This window comes from Somniosus microcephalus, chromosome 11 (genome assembly GCF_052327205.1).
Source record: "Somniosus microcephalus isolate GS21.2 chromosome 11, FLI_Smic_1.0, whole genome shotgun sequence".
NCBI classification, from domain to species: domain Eukaryota; kingdom Metazoa; phylum Chordata; class Chondrichthyes; order Squaliformes; family Somniosidae; genus Somniosus; species Somniosus microcephalus.
This window is the reverse complement of record NC_140997.1, coordinates 234,366,281-234,385,184: the sequence shown is the minus strand read 5'-3', so window position 1 is coordinate 234,385,184 and position 18,904 is coordinate 234,366,281. Positions and strand designations below refer to the sequence as shown.

At 55.3% G+C, this 18,904-nt stretch overlaps 1 protein-coding gene across 2 annotated transcripts in view; it reads left to right on the top strand.

Annotated features, from left to right (window-relative positions):
• The window catches only part of tmem43 (transmembrane protein 43), a 43,658-nt gene that overhangs the window by 6,800 nt on the left and 17,954 nt on the right, over positions 1-18,904 (top strand). For both annotated transcript variants that reach the window (XM_086002144.1, XM_086002143.1), the window contains exons 2-6: positions 301-450; positions 5,720-5,854; positions 7,826-7,920; positions 10,584-10,633; positions 14,830-14,899. In XM_086002144.1, the coding sequence (XP_085858270.1) occupies positions 394-450; positions 5,720-5,854; positions 7,826-7,920; positions 10,584-10,633; positions 14,830-14,899 (407 nt within the window). In that variant the 5' untranslated portion in view covers positions 301-393. The remainder of the gene's footprint in view (positions 1-300; positions 451-5,719; positions 5,855-7,825; positions 7,921-10,583; positions 10,634-14,829; positions 14,900-18,904) is intronic.

Genomic DNA, 18,904 nt, shown 5'->3' with positions numbered 1-18,904 from the left:
GATTTCCAGCATCTGCCGTATTTTGCTATCGTATTCGTGTTTAACTCTCAACTGCCTAGCCAGCTCCTCAGTTGTACCAAACCTGCTTCCAGCGGTTCAAGAAGGCGGCTCACCACCACCTTCTCAGGACAACTAGTGGATGGGCAATAAATGCCGGCCTCGCCAGCGACGCCCACATCCCGTGAACAAATCCGTTTTTAAAATGGTATCTTTGCTGTTTTAAACGGCTGGTATTTTCACCCGCCTTGTTTAAGGTTTGGGTTCCTGATTTGATTTTTCTTTATCGTTCTGTCCTTGCAGCAAGCGGAAGGGAGCAGCCGGGATGAGCACGTGAAGGTCACCAATCGGAGGAAAGCGGGCTTCCTGGAGCGTCTCGGGGAGACTGTGGGGGGGATGCTGGCGGGGCTGGTTGCCTTTCTTCTTTCCTTCTATCTCCTCTTCACTAATGAGGTAGGTGGCCGGGATCGGGTTGCACGCTGATCTCTGGGGAGGCGTGTGTTACAGTGTTTGCTTTGTGTTACAGTGGTGCCACCCCCTGGCTCGACTCTGAGTCAGGAGGGCGTAGGTCAAAGTCCCCACTCCAGAGACCTGGCAGATGAAATTCAGTGCAGAGACGTGTGAGGTGATACATTTTGGTAGGAAGGATGGGGAGAGACCGTCCGCACTAAATGGTACAAGTTTCAAGGGGCTGCAAGAACAGCGAGACCTGGGGGCGTACGGACACAAATCTTTGAAGGTGGTAGGACAGGGTAACAAAAGTATACGGCATCCTGGGCTTTATAAATAGGGGCATAGGGCTAGAATTTCCCAGGGCCGTGGAGGCGGGAGTGGGGTTAAAATCGTGAAATCGGGGGGCACGAACCCATCCCGCCCCCAACCCGCCTCTGCCCGTTTCCCAGGAGGCGGGTACCCGACCTGTGCTGGGAGCCGCCTCCCTGAGGCGGGAAGGGGATTAGTGCCAATTAACTACCTGTTAACAGGTAGTTAACAGGCAGTTTTTAGCCTAATCCCTATTTTTATTCCTGAAGTGTGGGATTCCCGACGGCTCCAAACCACGCCAAGTTAGCGAGGCGGACCGTCGGGCTGAAGGACTTGGAGGGGTCGAGATGTCCGGTGTTCAGGTGAGTGATGGGTGCATGAGTGCAGAGGTAAGTGTGTTTGGTGTGTGTAAAGTGTTTAAAGAAGCTTTACTTACCTTTACTTACTAATGCAGGCTTCCTTCCTTCAGGTCTCGGGAGTCCCTCATCTCACCGGCACAGAAAGCAGAATGGCCGCGAGCTGTCAAAAGTTGCAGCTTCAGCTTTCTGTTCCGGAGAGATCTCTAAATCAGCCTGAGAGGAAGGAATTAACTTAGAGTACAGATTGTCAGTGTTTGACAGCTTCAAAGAGCTGTGAAACGCTGATATTTCATCTGTCAAAAGCTCTTGACAGATGAAATGTCAATCTCTGATGTCACCTGTTGCTGGGCGTCCCTTAATTGGCCTGCTGAGCCCGATGGGCGGGTTCAACAAGGTCAATCAAGGGAAAATCGTGCGGATTGGCCACAACTCGATGGAGGCGGGACTACAACCCCAAAAGTGGGAGTCCCGCCTCCTACTCGCCTCCATTGATAAAATCCAGCCCTCAGAGTACAAAAGCCAGGAAGTTTGCTAAACCTTTATAAAACACTGGTTAGGCCCCGGCTGGAGGATTGTGTTCAGTTCTGGGCCCCGCACTTTAGGATCGACTTGGAGGCTTTGGAGAGGGTGCAGAAGAGATTCACTAGAATGGTTCCAGGGATGAGGGATTACAGTTACGTGGATAGATTGGAGAAGCTGGGATTGTTCTCCTTGGAGCAGAGAAGGCTAAGGGGAGATTTAATCGAGGTGTTAAAAATCATGAAGGGTTTAGACAGAAGAGAAACTATTCCAATGGCTGAAGGGTCGAGAACCAGAAGGCACACAATTAAGGTGCTTGGCAAAAGAACCAGAGGCGAAATGAGGAAAAATCCTTTTACGTAGCGAGTTGTTGTGATCTGGAATGCGCTGCCTGAAAGGGCGGTGGAAGCAGATTCAATAGTAACTTTCAAAAGGGAATTGGATAAATACTTGAAGGAGAAAAAATTACAGGGCTGTGGGAAAAGAGCGGGGGAGTGGGACTAACTGGATTGCTCTTCGAAAGAGCCGGCGCAGACTCGATGGGCCGAATGGCCCCCTGTGCTGTAGTGTTCTATGATTCTTGAGACCCTAATCCAGGCTGACACTCCAGTGCAGAACTGAGGGAGTGCTGCACTGTTGGAGGGGCAGTACTGAGGGAGTGCTGCACTGTCGGAGGGGCAGTACTGAGGGAGCGCCGCACTGTCGGAGGGTCAGTACTGAGGGAGCGCCGCACTGTCGGAGGGGCAGTACTGAGGGAGCGCCGCACTGTCGGAGGGTCAGTACTGAGGGAGCGCCGCACTGTCGGAGGGTCAGTACTGAGGGAGCGCCGCACTGTCGGAGGGGCAGTACTGAGGGAGCGCCGCACTGTCGGAGGGGCAGTACTGAGGGAGCGCTGCACTGTCGGAGGGTCAGTACTGAGGGAGCGCCGCACTGTCGGAGGGGCAGTACTGAGGGAGCCCTGCACTGTCGGAGGGGCAGTACTGAGGGAGCGCCGCACTGTCGGAGGGGCAGTACTGAGGGAACGCCGCACTGTCGGAGGGTCAGTACTGAGGGAGCGGTGCACTGTCGGAGGGGCAGGACTGAGGGAGCGCTGCACTGTCGGAGGGGCAGGACTGAGGGAGCACTGCACTGTTGCAGGGGCAGTACTGAGAGAGTGCCGCACTGTTGGAGGTGCCGTCTTTCGGATGAGACGTTAAACCAAGGCCTCGTCTGCTCTCTCGGGTGGATGTAAAAGATCCCGTTGCACTATTTTGAAGAAGAGCAGGGGAGTTCTCCCCGGTGTCCTGGCCAATATTTATCCTTTAACCCACATCACTAAAGAGAGATTATCTGGTCATTATAATGTTGCTGTTTGGGGGAGCTTGCTGTGCGTAAATTGGCTTCATCGGCTGTAAAGTGCTTTGGGACGTCCTGAGGGTGTGACCGGCACTATAGAAATGCAGATTATTTTCTTAATGCTTCTACCTCAGGAGGCACAGAAGGAAATGGAAAGAAAAGCTTTAGAAATTACTAGATGGTGACTCTTAAGAAATCCCTCTACCTTTTAAAAGGGATTGTATTTTCCACAGCTGCTCACCATGCTGGCATCCTGCACGGAGAGCTTTGGCCCATTTATTGCTCCGATGTCTCAATAATTTAAAGAAAGTTCTGTAAGCAGCAGTGACTTGTGGAATGAGAATCCTGCAGGGTCGAAGTGAAACTGGAGCGTGCGGCCCTTCGATGTAGCGGGTGCTTCACGTACCTTAGGATCTGAAGTGCGAGAGCGTGTGTGTCTGGTCTCCATCGGGCGCTGTGATGGAGGTGTGACTGATTTGAGCTGAGCTTCCGACCCCACATCTGCTCCATCGCCAAGACCGCCTACTTCCACCTCCGTTACATCGCCCGTCTCCGCCCCTGCCTCAGCTCATCCGCAGCTGAAACCCTCGCCATGCCTTTGTTACCTCCAGACTCGACTATTCCAACGCACTCCTGGCTGGCCTCCCAAACACCACCCTCCGTAAACTTCAGCTCATCCAAAACTCTGCTGCCCCGTGACCTAAGACACACCCAGTCCCATCCACCCATCACCCCCTGTGCTCACTGCCCCGTGTCCTAACTCACACCCAGTCCCGTTCACCCATCACCCCCTGTGCTCACTGCCCCGTGTCCTAACTCACACCCAGTCCCGTTCACCCATCACCCCCTGTGCTCACTGCCCCGTGTCCTAACTCGCACCAAGTCCCGTTCACCCATCACCCCCTGTGCTCACTGCCCCGTGTCCTAACTCACACCCAGTCCCGTTCACCCATCACCCCCTGTGCTCACTGCCTCGTGTCCTAACTCACACCCAGTCCCGTTCACCCATCACACCCTGTGCTCACTGCCCCGTGTCCTAACTCACACCCAGTCCCATTCACCCATCGCCCCCTGTGCTCACTGCCCCGTGTCCTAACTCACACCCAGTCCCGTTCACCCATCACCCCCTGTGCTCACTGCCCCGTGTCCTAACTCACACCCAGTCCCGTTCACCCATCACCCCCTGTGCTCACTGCCCCGTGTCCTAACTCACACCCAGTCCCGTTCACCCATCACACCCTGTGCTCACTGCCCCGTGTCCTAACTCACACCCAGTCCCATTCACCCATCGCCCCCTGTGCTCACTGCCCCGTGTCCTAACTCACACCCAGTCCCGTTCACCCATCACCCCCTGTGCTCACTGCCCCGTGTCCTAACTCACACCCAGTCCCGTTCACCCATCACACCCTGTGCTCACTGCCCCGTGTCCTAACCCATCACCCCCTGTGCTCACTGCCCCGTGTCCTAACTCACACCCAGTCCCGTTCACCCAAGCACCCGCTGTGCTCACTGCCCCGTGTCCTAACTCGCACCCAGCCCCGTTCACCCATCACCCACTGTGCTCACTGCCCCGTGTCCTAACTCACACCCAGTCCCGTTCACCCATCACCCCCTGTGCTCACTGCCCCGTGTCCTAACTCGCACCCAGTCCTGTTCACCCATTACCCCCTGTGCTCACTGCCCCGTGTCCTAACTCACACCCAGTCCCGTTCACACATCACCCCCTGTGCTCACTGCCCCGTGTCCTAACTCACACCCAGTCCCGTTCACCCATCACCCCCTGTGCTCACTGCCCCGTGTCCTAACTCACACCCAGTCCCGTTCACCCATCACCCCCTGTGCTCACTGCCCCGTGTCCTAACTCACACCCAGTCCCGTTCACCCATCACCCCCTGTGCTCACTGACCTACATTGGCTCCCGGTCCGGCAACGCCTCGATTTTAAAATTCTCATCCTCGTGTTCAAATCCTTCCATGATCTCACCCCCTCCCTAGCTCTGTAATCTCCTCCAGCCCCACAACCCGCCGAGATCTCTGCGCTCCTCTAATTCTGGCCTCTTGCGCGTCCCCGATTTTAATCGCTCCACCATTGGCGGCCGTGCCTTCAGCTGCCTCGATCTTAAGCTCTGGAATTCCCTCCCTAAACCTCTCCGCCTCTCTCTCCTCCTTTAAGGACGCTCCTTAAAATCTACCTCTTTGACGAAGCTTTTGGTCACAGAATCACAGAAACCCCACAGTGCAGATAGAGGCCATTTCAGCCCATCGAGCCTGCACCGACACATATCCCACCCTATCCCTGTAACCCCACGTATTTAATCCCCCTAACACTAAGGGTCAATTTATCATAGCCAAATCAACCTAACCCGCACATCTTTGGACTGTGGGAGGAAACCGGAGCACCCGGAGAAAACCCACGCAAACACGGGGAGAATGTGCAAACTCCACACAGACAGTCGCCCGAGGCCGGATTTGAACCCGGGTCCCTGGCGCTGTGAGGCAACAGTGCTAACCACTATGCCACCGTGCCCCCCTGTCACCTGTCCTAATATCTCCTTATGTGGCTCAATGTCACACTGTCTGATAATCGCTCCTGTGAAGCACCTTTGGACGTTTTGCTACATTAAAGGCGCTTTATGAATACACAACTTCACCTGTCATGCCCAGCGCTGAGTGAGCTTCCCCTTGTTCTTGTTTCGCCTCCTGCCCCTTCCCAAAAAGCGATGGGGTCTAACGCTCCTTCTTGTTCAGGGAAGGTGCGTCAGAACACAGAAGTCTCTGGATGAGGGCCTTTCCCTTGTGGTGTCCTTGAACGACATCTTCACTCCGTTACCTCAAAATGACTGGAAACTGGTGCATCTGTCGGGACCTCTTATGACAATGCAGGTGAGTGACGAGTATTCTATTTTGTAAATAGTTCCCTGTGGTGAAGGGTTCTAATCTCAAGGGGGAAAAGTTCAACCTGAGGAGGTTCGTAGTAAGAAGGACCGTTGGGGGGATACGGGGAGAAGGTGGGGTTGGGGGATACGGGGAGAAGGTGGGGCTGGGGGATACGGGGAGAAGGTGGGGTTTGGGGATATGGGGAGAAGGTGGGGCTGGGGGATACGGGGAGAAGGTGGGGTTGGGGGATACCGAGAGAAGGTGGGGCTGGGGGATACGGGGAGAAGGTGGGGTTGGGGGATACCGAGAGAAGGTGGGGTTGGGGGATACAGGGAGAAGGTGGGGTTGGGGGATACCGAGAGAAGGTGGGGTTGGGGGATACGGGGAGAAGGTGGGGTTGGGGGATACGGGGAGAAGGTGGGGTTGGGGGATACGGGGAGAAGGTGGGGTTGGGGGATACGGGGAGAAGGTGGGGTTGGGGGATACGGGGAGTGTGGTAAACCACTGTTATACCTGCCTGTGTGGGTGTTTGTATTCCACTGTGTACATGTTTGTACATGCCTCGGCTGACTCCTCCCACGAGTCCAGGTATAAAGGTGACTGCTCCACAGTCCGTCTGTATTCTGGACTGGTCGACCACTCGAGGCACACCTTCATTCTCTTGTTAATAAAAGCCTGTTAGTTACTCGCTTAACCTCAGTCTTTTGAGTAATTGATAGCGCATCAGGGAGAAGGTGGGGTTGGGGATACGGGGAGAAGGTGGGGTTGGGGGATACGGGGAGAAGGTGGGGTTGGGGGATACGGGGAGAAGGTGGGGTTGGGGGATACGGGGAGAAGGTGGGGTTGGGGGATACGGGGAGAAGGTGGGGTTGGGGGATACGGGGAGAAGGTGGGGTTGGGGATACGAGGAGAAGGTGGGGTTGGGGGAGAAGGTGAGGTTGGGGGATACCGAGAGAAGGTGGGGTTGGGGGATACGGGGAGAAGGTGGGGTCGGGGGATACGGGGAGAAGGTGGGGTTGGGGGATACGGGGAGAAGGTGGGGTTGGGGGATACGGGGAGAAGGTGGGGTTGGGGGATACGGGGAGAAGGTGGGGTTGGGGGAGAAGGTGAGGTTGGGGGATACCGAGAGAAGGTGGGGTTGGGGGATACGGGGAGAAGGTGGGGTCGGGGGATACGGGGAGAAGGTGGGGTTCAGATGTATCCAAGAATGAGCTGCTTGTACTAATGTCTGCCCATGTGTAATGAGTACGACACGTGACCCTTTGATTATCATGTGTGCTATTGTCCTCCTTCCCGCCCCCTCACGAATGGCCCACTTTCTGTGGCATCGTCTGCTGTTACTGCTTCTTCCCTTTGACCCTGCCCATTTATTAGCTCGAGGCATCATGTGCTGGGGTTGACGGCTGCAGTCTAGACCCAGCACGCCTCTTCGGGGCAGCAGGTTAGTCCCTGCGTGACTGACATCGGCTCCCAGTCCGGCAACGCTTCGATTTTAAAATTCTCATCCTTGTGTTCAAACCCCTCCATGACCCTCGCCCCTCCCTATCTCCGTAACCTCCTCCCGCCCCACAACCCTCCGAGATCTCTGCGCTCCTCCAATTCTGGCCTCTTGAGCATCCCCGATTTCCATCGCTCCACCATTGGCGGCCGTGCCTTCAGCTGCCTGGGACCTGAGCTCTGGAATTCCCTCCCTAAACCTCTCTACCTGACTTTCCTCCTTTTAAGACGCTCCTTAAAACCAACCTCTTTGACCAAGCTTTTGGTCACCTGTCCTAATATCTCCTCATTTGGCTCGGTGTCAAATTTTTGTCTGATTTACGGTCCTGTGAAGCACCTTGGGACGTTTTTACAACGGTGAAGGCGCTATGTAAATGCAATTTGCTGTTGTTGCGTTGGATAGTTTGTGACCCTCGGGATCCAGCGAGGGGCATTCGGGAGGTGCCTTCCTCACGTCTGTTGTGTTTCCCTTTCTCGCAGCCACTGTACGACCCAAACTATGGGGTGTCTCTCCACGTGGTGAAGCTGCATCGTCGTGTGGAAATGCACCAGTGGGTGGAATTCGAGGACTCGAGGTCAGTGCCGGCGGAGAGGGATGAATTCAAGGCTCGGGGGGCGTTCTCTGAATCAATGTGCACCGAGTAAAAGACTTGCATTTCTATAGCGCCTTTCACATCCTCGGGACGTCCCAAAGCGCTTCACAGCCGATGAAGTACTATTTGAAGTGTAGTCACTGTTGTAATGTAGGAAACGGGGCAGCTAATTTACGCACAGCAAGATCCCACAAACAGCAATGTGAGAATGACCAGATCATCTTGTTTTTTTTAGTGATGTTGATTGAGGGATAAATATTGGCCCAGGACACCGGGGAGAACTCTTCTTTGAAACAGTGCCGTGGGATCTTTTACATTTTGCTGTTTGCGGGATCTTGCTGTGCAGACATAGGCTGCCCATTTTGTCTACATAACAGATCCCACGGCACTGTGTGAAGAGGAGCAGGGGAGTTCTCCCCGGTGTCCTGGGGCCAATATATCTCCTTCAGCCAACACCACTAAAAACAGATGATCCGGTCATTATCACGCTGCTGTTTGTGGGATCCTGCTGTGTGTAAATTGGCTGACGCGTTTCCTACATCACAACAGTGACCACACTTCAAATAAAAAGTACTTCATTGGCTGTAAAGCGCTTTAGGACGTCCCGAGGATGTGAAAGGCGCTGGAGAAATGCAAATCTTTATTTCTTGGCGTCACTTAAGAAAGTGGCAGTGGTAATAAAGGTACTGGCTGCTGGGCTGAGCGGGACCCAGCTTGGGTCCTTGACCAGTGAATAAATATATTCAAGAAGGAGTTGGATATATTTCTTGAGGCTAAAAGGGATCAAGGGATATGAGGAGAAGGCAGGGACAGGGTACTGAATTTGGATGATCAGCCATGATCGCATTGAATGGCGGAGCAGGCTCGAGGGGCCGAATGGCCTACTCCTGCTCCTATCTTCTATGTTTCTATGAGCCTGTTGATCTCGGCTCTGGTGAGAGCCGGAGTGTCCCCGGGGAATGGGGCAGAAATGTGGCCAGATTTCTTGTTCCTGATTGCTATTCACCGATTTTTTTTTTTCCCCCACACCCCCACCCCCACCCGCTTCCCTGATTTTATTTTGTCTGCTCTCGATCTCTTTCAAATTCTTGAGGTGAGGTCCCAGGTGGCAGTCGGTGCCCCTGGAACCGGTTTTATGGCCTCATTAACCTGCGTCGCTACTTTTAATGATCTGTGAATGTGTACCCCTAGATCCCTTTGCTCCTCTCCCCCATTTAGACGCTTATTATACTGCTTGGATTATATCATAAATCGCTAAAAGCAGCAACACAGCTTAATGAGGACATTAAATTAAAAAAAACAAGCATTAGGGTTTATTTCGAGAGGGGTAGAATTGAAGAGTAGAGAAGTGATGTTAAACTTGTATCGAACCTTGGTTAGACCACATTTGGAGCACTGTGCACAGTTCTGGTCGCCGTATTATAAAAAGGATATCGAGGAACTGGGGAAGGTTCAAAAAAGATTCACAATGATGATCCCAGAACTGAGAGGTTATAACTATCAGGAAAGGCTGGGGCTCTTTTCTCTAGAAAAGAGAAGACTGAGGGGCGACCTGATCGAGGTCTTTAAGATTCTGAAAAGTTTTGACAGGGTAGATGTAGAGAAGGGAGGATATACTTGCCACAGAGGGAGTGCAACGAAGGTTCACGAGACTGATTCCTGGGATGGCGGGACTGTCGTATGAGAAGAGATTGAGTAAACTAGGCCTGTATTCTCTTGAATTCAGAAGAATGAGAGGGGATCTCATTGAAGCATACAAAATTATTACAGGGCTTGATAGGGTGGATGCTGGGAGAATGTTTCCCTTGGCTGGGGAGTCTAGAACCAGGGGCCACAGCCTCAGGATAAAGGGTAGGCCATTCAGGACTGAGATGAGATCACATTTCTTCACACACAGGGTGGTGAATCTTTGGAATTCTCTACCCCAGAGGGCTGTGGAGGCTCAGTCATTGGATATATTCAAAACAAAAGTCGATAGATTTCTGACTAGTAAGGGCATCAAGGGATATGGCGATAGGGCCGGTGAATGGAGTTGAGGCAGAAGATCAGCCATGATCTCATTGAATGGCGGAGCAGGCTCGAAGGGCCGAATGGCCGACTCCTGCTCCTATTTCTTATGTTCGTATGTAAGATGTTTCCACTTGTGGGGGAGTCCAGAACTAGGGGCCGTCAATATAAGATAGTCACTAATAAATCCAATAGGGAATTCAGGAGAAACTTCTTTACCCAGAGAGTGGTGAGAATGTGGAACTCGCTACCACAGGGAGTGGTTGAGGTGAATAGCAGAGAAACATTTAAGGGGAAGCTGGATAAACACATGAGGGAGAAAGGAATCGAAGGATATGGTGATGGGGTGAGATGAAGAGGGGTGGGAGGAGGCTCGTGTGGAGCAGAAACACCGGCACGGAGCAGAGGGGCCGAATGGCCTGTTTCTGTGCTGTGGACTCGATGAACAGAGTAACAGGAGTAGGCCATTCAGCCCCTCGAGTCTGTTCTATCAGGTGATGGCTGGGGTCTTCAGGAGAGGAGGGGAGAACGATTTAGGGGGAGGGAAAAGCGGCTTGAAAGGCAACTCCAGTTTCATACACTTGAGCTTTCACTGTCGGGCGAGTGCGAGGAATTAATTGCTGGAATTCTATCCCCAGGGAATATGAAGAGGATGGAGAGAGGAAGACCGAGACCAGATATTCGTACAGTAAGTCCCAATTGTTCATTAGATCGAATCAATACTAGCACATCTCCTGTGGCGTTGCTCGCCATTGAGTCAGGTGCCGAATTTGTTTTATAAGACCAGGAGTGTGGTGCCAAGTAACGCACTATCTATGGCCTCTAGTCACCCATCACCCCCTGTGCTCACTGCCCCGTGTCCTAACTCACACCCAGTCCCGTTCACCCATCACCCCGTGCTCACTGCCCCGTGTCCTAACTCACACCCAGTCCCGTTCACCCATCACCCCCTGTGCTCACTGCCCCGTGTCCTAACTCACACCCAGTCCCGTTCACCCATCACCCCCTGTGCTCACTGCCCCGTGTCCTAACTCGCACCCAGTCCCGTTCACCCATCACCCGCTGTGCTCACTGCCCCGTGTCCTAACTCACACCCAGTCCCGTTCACCCATCACCCCCTGAGCTCACTGCCCCGTGTCCTAACTCACACCCAGTCCCGTTCACCCATCACCCCCTGTGCTCACTGCCCCGTGTCCTAACTCACACCCAGTCCCGTTCACCCATCACCCCCTGTGCTCACTGCCCCGTGTCCTAACTCACACCCAGTCCCGTTCACCCATCACCCCCTGTGCTCGCTGACCTACATTGGCTCTCGGTCTGGCAACGCCTTGATTTAAAAATTCTCATCCTTGTGTTCAAATCCCTCCATGACCTCGCCCCCCTCCCTATCTTTGTAACCTCCTCCAGCCCCACATCCCCCCACGATCTCTGCGCTCCTCTAATTCTGTGCTGTCGAGCATCCCCGATTTTAATCGCTCCACCATTGGCGGCCGTGCCTTCGGCTGCCGAGGCCCGAAGCTCTGGAATTCCCTCCCTAAACCTCTCCACCTCTCTCTCCTCCTTTTATAGACGCTTCTCAAAACCGACCTCTTTGACCAAGCTTTTGGTCACCTGTCCTGATCTGGCTTGGTGTCAAATTTTGTTTGATATCGCTCCTGTGAAGCACCTTGGGATGTTTTCCTATGTTAAAGGCGTTGTATAAATGCAGGTGGTGGTTGTTCCTGCAATGGAGCCTTATTGAGTTTATGGTGTGTTGCGCTAATGTATCTGGTGAAGAGCACGGAGGCGGTGATGTAATGGACTTCTAACTAAGCTGTAACGTGAGGTTGGAGGGAGGCTCGCTTGGCATTATTCTGCGATGTCACCTTGTGTAATCTCCGTGTTGGCCGTGAGTTATGTTTGTTCATTTAACCCTTAGTAAACCTCAAAGTGCTTTGAACTCATTCTTGGCACAGGACTGCCACCCGTGTCCATGTTATGTCAAGGCCTCGGAGAGGGGGCGGAGGAGATTTACTGGAATGGTCCCCGGGATGAGGGACTTCAGAGACTGGGGTTGTTCTCCTTAGAGATTAAGGGGAGATTTAATAGAGATGTTCAAAATCATGAGGGGTTTTGATGGAGTAAATCGGGAGAAACTGTTTCCAGTGGCAGGAGGGTCGGTAACCAGAGGGCACAGATTGAAGATAATTGGCAAAAGAACCAGAGGGGAGATGAGGAGAATTTTTTTTACGCAGCGAGTTGTTGTGATCTGGAATGCGCTGCCTGAAAGGGCGGTGGAAGCAGATTCAATAGTAACTTTCAAAAGGGAATTGGATAAATACTTGAAAAGGAGAAATTTAAAGAGCGGGGGGGGAGTGGGACTAATTGGAGAGCTTGACCAAAGAGCCGGCACAGGCACGATGGGCCGAATGGCCATCTCCTACGTTGTAAGATTATTGCAAAAATACATTCTTGAGCGTTAGACGGCGATGGGTGGCTGTGAATCTGTGTTCTGCTGCCAGGAGGGTCACTAGGATGCTTCCCTGGAGGGTGAAACCCCCTGGGCCATTCTCCCAACCTCCTGGTGCCCGGTTTCAGGGCTGGGAGCTGGCTGGTTGGGCTGAGGTCGATGGCATGACTGCGAGAGAGGGTAAGGAAAGATCAGCGATCATCATTCTCTCCAAGGCATGAGATCTTAGTTTCACAATCAATTGATGCATCTGTGTGACGGTTACACACAACTGGGTGGGTAACTCTGACGCGCGGTGAATTACACGCACAGCGAGAAGGCCCCGCGTCTGATATTCAGCTTGTGCTGAGCTGGCCCATCTCCACTTGGCCATAGTTGGGGACCCCCCCCACCCCAAATTAGCCTCAGCAATGAAGTTTTCCCCCTCCTGATCGCTGCCTGCGTGTAAATGTTGGGTGATAACCAGGCCTTGTGATGCTCCTTCAGGTCAAATAGCTCTCTACCACTGAAGGTTGTGGAGACCAAGTCACTGAATATATTTAAGAAGGAGATAGATAGATTTCTGGACACAAAAGGCATCAAGGGGTATGGGGAGAGAGCGGGAATATGGTATTGAGATAGAGGATCAGCCATGATCTCATTGAATGGCGGAGCAGGCTCGAAGGGCCGAATGGCCGATGCCTGCTCCTATTTTTCGATGTTTCTAGCCTACCAGACTGGCCACTGTGGTGAGGTACTGGAGGGTTGCCTGCACCTGTGGAACTGGACTCCAGGGAGTGTCGGCGAAGGGGGAAAAAAAACCCTAGAATATATTTTTGAAGATGTCGCGGGAACAACAACTTGCAATTGTACAGCGCATTTAATAACCAGGCCAGAGGCGGCGTAATCAGAGAAAATAGGACGGCCAGACAAAGAAGGAAATACTGGGATGGGTGACCAGAAGCTTGGTAAAAGAGGTCGGTTTTTAGGGCTGTTTTAAAGGAGGAGAGAAGCGGAGAGGTTTAGGGCGGGAATTCCAGAGCTCGGGGCCCAGGCAGCTGAAGGCACGGCCACCAATGGTGGAGCGATGGAAATCGGAGATGCGCAACAGGCCAGAATTGGAGGAACGCAGAGATCTCGGAGGGTTGTGGGGCTGGAGGAGGTTACAGAGATAGGGAGGGGCGAGGGCCATTTTAACACGTGGATGAGAATTTTAAAATCGAGGTGTTGCCGGGCTGAGAGTCGGTGTTGGTCAGCGGGGCGAGGGGGGGCTGGAGTGGGCGCGAGGGGGGGCTGGAGTGGGCGCGAGGGGGGGCTGGAGTGGGCGCGAGGGGGGGCTGGAGTGGGCGCGAGGGGGGGCTGGAGTGGGCGCGAGGGGGGGCTGGAGTGGGCGCGAGGGGGGGCTGGAGTGGGCGCGAGGGGGGGCTGGAGTGGGCGCGAGGGGGGGCTGGAGTGGGCGCGAGGGGGGGCTGGAGTGGGCGCGAGGGGGGCTGGAGTGGGCGCGAGGGGGGGCTGGAGTGGGCGCGAGGGGGGGCTGGAGTGGGCGCGAGGGGGGGCTGGAGTGGGCGCGAGGGGGGGCTGGAGTGGGCGCGAGGGGGGGCTGGAGTGGGCGCGAGGGGGGGCTGGAGTGGGCGCGAGGGGGGGCTGGAGTGGGCGCGAGGGGGGGCTGGAGTGGGCGCGAGGGGGGGGCTGGAGTGGGCGCGAGGGGGGGCTGGAGTGGGCGCGAGGGGGGGCTGGAGTGGGCGCGGGGGGGCGCTGGAGTGGGCGCGGGGGGGGCTGGAGTGGGCGCGGGGGGGGCTGGAGTGGGCGCGGGGGGGGCTGGAGTGGGCGCGGGGGGGGCTGGAGTGGGCGCAAGGGGGGCTGGAGTGGGCGCGAGGGGGGGCTGGAGTGGGCGCGAGGGGGGGCTGGAGTGGGCGCGAGGGGGGGCTGGAGTGGGCGCGAGGGGGGGCTGGAGTGGGCGCGAGGGGGGGCTGGAGTGGGCGCGAGGGGGGGCTGGAGTGGGCGCGAGGGGCGGGAGTGGGCGCGAGGGGGGGGGAGTGGGCGCGAGGGGGGGGAGTGGGCGCGAGGGGGGGGAGTGGGCGCGAGGGGGGGGAGTGGGCGCGAGGGGGGGAGTGGGCGCGAGGGGGGGGAGTGGGCGCGAGGGGGGGAGTGGGCGCGAGGCGGGGGGGGGAGTGGGCGCGAGGCGGGGGGAGGGGGCGCGAGGGGGGGCTGGAGTGGGTGCGAAGGGGGGGGAGCGGGTGCGAGGCGAGGGGGGGGATGCGGGGCGGGGGAGCGGGTGCGAGGCGGTGGGGAGGGTGTGCGAGGGGGGTGGTGCGGTGCGTGACAGGACACGTGCAGCTTACTCGGTTCTCCCAGCCTCCCCACCAGGTTGGTTGGTTGGGGAGACACAAATGGCTACATCAGAAACTCGTTAACATCACCGTCTGGAGATGTGACCCCCAACTTTTGTTGTTCAGATACCGAGTGGAGGTCAGAGGTTGTCAACAGCAGGAACTTTGATCGCGAAATTGGGCACAAGAACCCAAGGTAAGAATGTTTTTGAAATGGAAAACTGCATTCAATGGTGGGACCAGTTTGCGGAATGTGTCCTCTCTGGATATCACCCACTGGGGCTTTCAAACTTTCCAGTCCTTGACCTTTGTGCGACTCATCTTGCCCTCCTACCCTCGGCCTATGTGGATAAGCATCTCCCTCGCCCACTGTAACGGCCCAGGTGGACTTGCAATCTGCTCCATGTCTCTCTTGCTTCGTGTCAAACCCAACCACTCCCTGATTCAGCGGCCCTGTTTCCAGGAGCAGAATCGTCCGCGCAAAGCCACCGCTTGACCGAGTCCGTCCAGAGGGACTTGAGGCATCCTCCAACAAGAGAGAGTCTAACCACCGCCCCTTGACATTCAATGGCAATACCATCGCCGAATTCCTCACCATCATTATCCTGGGGGGTCACCATTGGCCAGAAACTTAGCTGGACCAGCCACACACATACTGTGGCAACAAGAGCAGGTCAGAGGCTAGGTATTCTGCGGCGAGTGTCTCACCTCCTGACTCCCCAAAGCCTTTCCACCATCTACAAGGCTCAAGTCAGGAGTGTGATGGAATACTCTCCACTTGCCTGGATGAGTGCAGCTCCAACAACACTCAAGAAGCTCGATACCATCCAGGACAAAGCAGCCCGCTTGATTGGTACCTCATCCACCACCTTAAACATTCACTCCCTCCACCACCGGCGTACCGTGGCTGCAGTGTGTACCATCTACAAGATGCACTGCAGCAACTCGCCAAGGCTTCTTCGGCAGCACCTCTCAAACCCGCGACCTCTTCCACCTAGAAGGACAAGGGCAGCAGGCGCATGGGAACACCACCACCTCCAAGTTCCCCTCCAAGTCACACACCATCCTGACTTGGAAATATATTGGCCGATCCTTCATCGTCGCTGGGTCAAAATCCTGGAACCCCCTTCCTAACAGCACTGTGGGAGCACCTTCACCACACGGACTGCAGCGGTTCAAGAAGGCGGCACACCACCACCTTCTCGAGGGCAATTAGGGATGGGCAATAAATGCCGGCCTTGCCAGCGACGCCCACATCCCGAGAATGAATTAAAAAAAAATACTGTCCACCTCTCAAGTCTGCCGCCTCAGGCCTTGCTGGAGTGTGTTGGGAAACCAGTTGTCCGGTGCACTATTCCAGGGAACATTCATTGTAAATACAGGACAGCAAAGGGTAGAAAATATCAGAGAGTCCCAGACTCTAAATAGAGCCAGTTAGAATTTGACTTTGATCTTTGTTTTCATAACAGATTGACTGGTTGTGACTAATCATCGTTCGTTACAAGATCACGGCATTATTGGGCTGGAGAAAGCCCGCGACTCATTGATAACGTTTTTCCATAACGCCAGCCAACCCCCTCTCCGTTACACCAGTAAACAAGCCCAGGAAAGCAGGAAGCAAAAAAATAAAGACCTTTTGATCGATCAACCTTGCTACTCACACGGCCCATGGACACTCTCTCCTATCACGGACTCCACCCACCCATTGAATCTCCTCCCACAGCCCGTGTACACTCTCCCCTATCACGGACTCTACCCACCCATTTAATCTCCTCCCACAGCCTATGTACACTCTCCCCTATCACAGACTCTACCCACCCATTTAATCTCCTCCCACAGCCCATGTACACTCTCCACTATCACAGATTCTACCCACCCATTTAATCTCCTCCCACAGCCCATGGACACTCTCCCCTATCACAGACTCTACCCACCCATTTAATCTCCTCCCACAGCCCATGTACACTCTCCCCTATCGCAGACTCTACCCACCCATTTAATCTCCTCCCACAGCCCATGGACACTCTCCCCTATCACAGACTCTACCCACCCATTTAATCTCCTCCCACAGCCCATGGACACTCTCCCCTATCACAGACTCTACCCACCCATTGAATCTCCTCCCACAGCCCATGGACACTCTCCCCTATCACAGACTCTACCCACCCATTTAATCTCCTCCCACAGCCCATGGACACTCTCTCCGATCACAGACTCTACCCACCCATTTAATCTCCTCCCACAGCCCATGTACACTCTCCCCTATCGCAGACTCTACCCACACATTTAATCTCCTCCCACAGCCCATGGACACTCTCCCCTATCACAGACTCTACCCACCCATTTAATCTGCTCCCACAGCCCATGGACACTCTCCCCTATCACAGACTCTACCCACCCATTTAATCTCCTCCCACAGCCCATGGACACTCTCCCCTATCACAGACTCTACCCACCCATTTAATCTCCTCCCACAGCCCATGGACACTCTCCCCTATCACGGACTCTGCCCACCCATTAATCTCCTTTCACTTCTAACCCTTGTCCTCGGGTACCAGTGTAAACAATTGTCTCGCTGACCTTTAACAATTCCCTTCATTAACCTCCATTAGGCCATTTTCCAGAGGTAATTAGCTCAGCCCATCTTCTGCTGAAATCCTCACCGTGCCTTTGTTACCTCCAGACTCGACTATTCCAACACACTCCTGACCGGCCTCCCACATTCCACCCTCCGTAAACATCAGCTCATCCAAAACTCTGCTGCCCCGTGTCCTAACTCACACCCAGTCCCGTTCACCCATCACCCCCTGTGCTCACTGCCCCGTGTCCTAACTCACACCCAGTCCCGTTCACCCATCACCCCGTGCTCACTGCCCCGTGTCCTAACTCACACCCAGTCCCGTTCACCCATCACCCCCTGTGCTCGCTGCCCCGTATCCTAACTCACACCCAGTCCCGTTCACCCATCACCCCCTGTGCTCACTGCCCCGTGTCCTAACTCGCACCCAGTCCCGTTCACCCATCACCCCCTGTGCTCACTGCCCCGTGTCCTAACTCACACCCAGCCCCGTTCACCCATCACCCCCTGTGCTTACTGCCCCGTGTCCTAACTCACACCCAGTCCCGTTCACCCATCGCCCCCTGTGCTCACTGCCCCGTGTCCTAACTCACACCCAGTCCCGTTCACCCATCACCCCCTGTGCTCACTGCCCCGTGTCCTAACTCACACCCAGTCCCGTTCACCCATCACCCCCTGTGCTCACTGCCCCGTGTCCTAACTCACACCCAGTCCCGTTCACCCATCACCCCCTGTGCTCACTGCCCCGTGTCCTAACTCGCACCCAGTCCCGTTCACCCATCACCCCCTGTGCTCACTGCCCCGTGTCCTAACTCACACCCAGCCCCGTTCACCCATCACCCCCTGTGCTCACTGCCCCGTGTCCTAACTCACACCGAGTCCCATTCACCCATCACCCCCTGTGCTCACTGCCCCGTGTCCTAACTCACACCCAGTCCCGTTCACCCATCGCCCCCTGTGCTCACTGCCCCGTGTCCTAACTCACACCCAGCCCCGTTCACCCATCGCCCCCTGTGCTCACTGCCCCGTGTCCTAACTCACACCCAGTCCCGTTCACCCATCACCCCCTGTGCTCATTGCCCTGTGTCCTAACTCACACCCAGTCCCGTTCACCCATCACCCCCTGTGCTCACTGCCCCGTGTCCTAACTCACACCCAGTCCCGTTCACCCATCACCCCCTGTGCTCACTGCCCCGTGTCCTAACTCACACCCAGTCCCGTTCACCCATCACCCCCTGTGCTCACTGCCCCGTGTCCTAACTCACACCCAGCCCCGTTCACCCATCACCCCCTGTGCTCACTGCCCCGTGTCCTAACTCACACCCAGTCCCGTTCACCCATCACCCCCTGTGCTCACTGCCCCGTGTCCTAACTCACACTCAGTCCCGTTCACCCATCACCCCCTGTGCTCACTGCCCCGTGTCCTAACTCACACCCAGTCCCGTTCACCCATCACCCCGTGCTCACTGCCCCGTGTCCTAACTCACACCCAGTCCCGTTCACCCATCACCCCCTGTGCTCGCTGCCCCGTATCCTAACTCACACCCAGTCCCGTTCACCCATCACCCCCTGTGCTCACTGCCCCGTGTCCTAACTCGCACCCAGTCCCGTTCACCCATCACC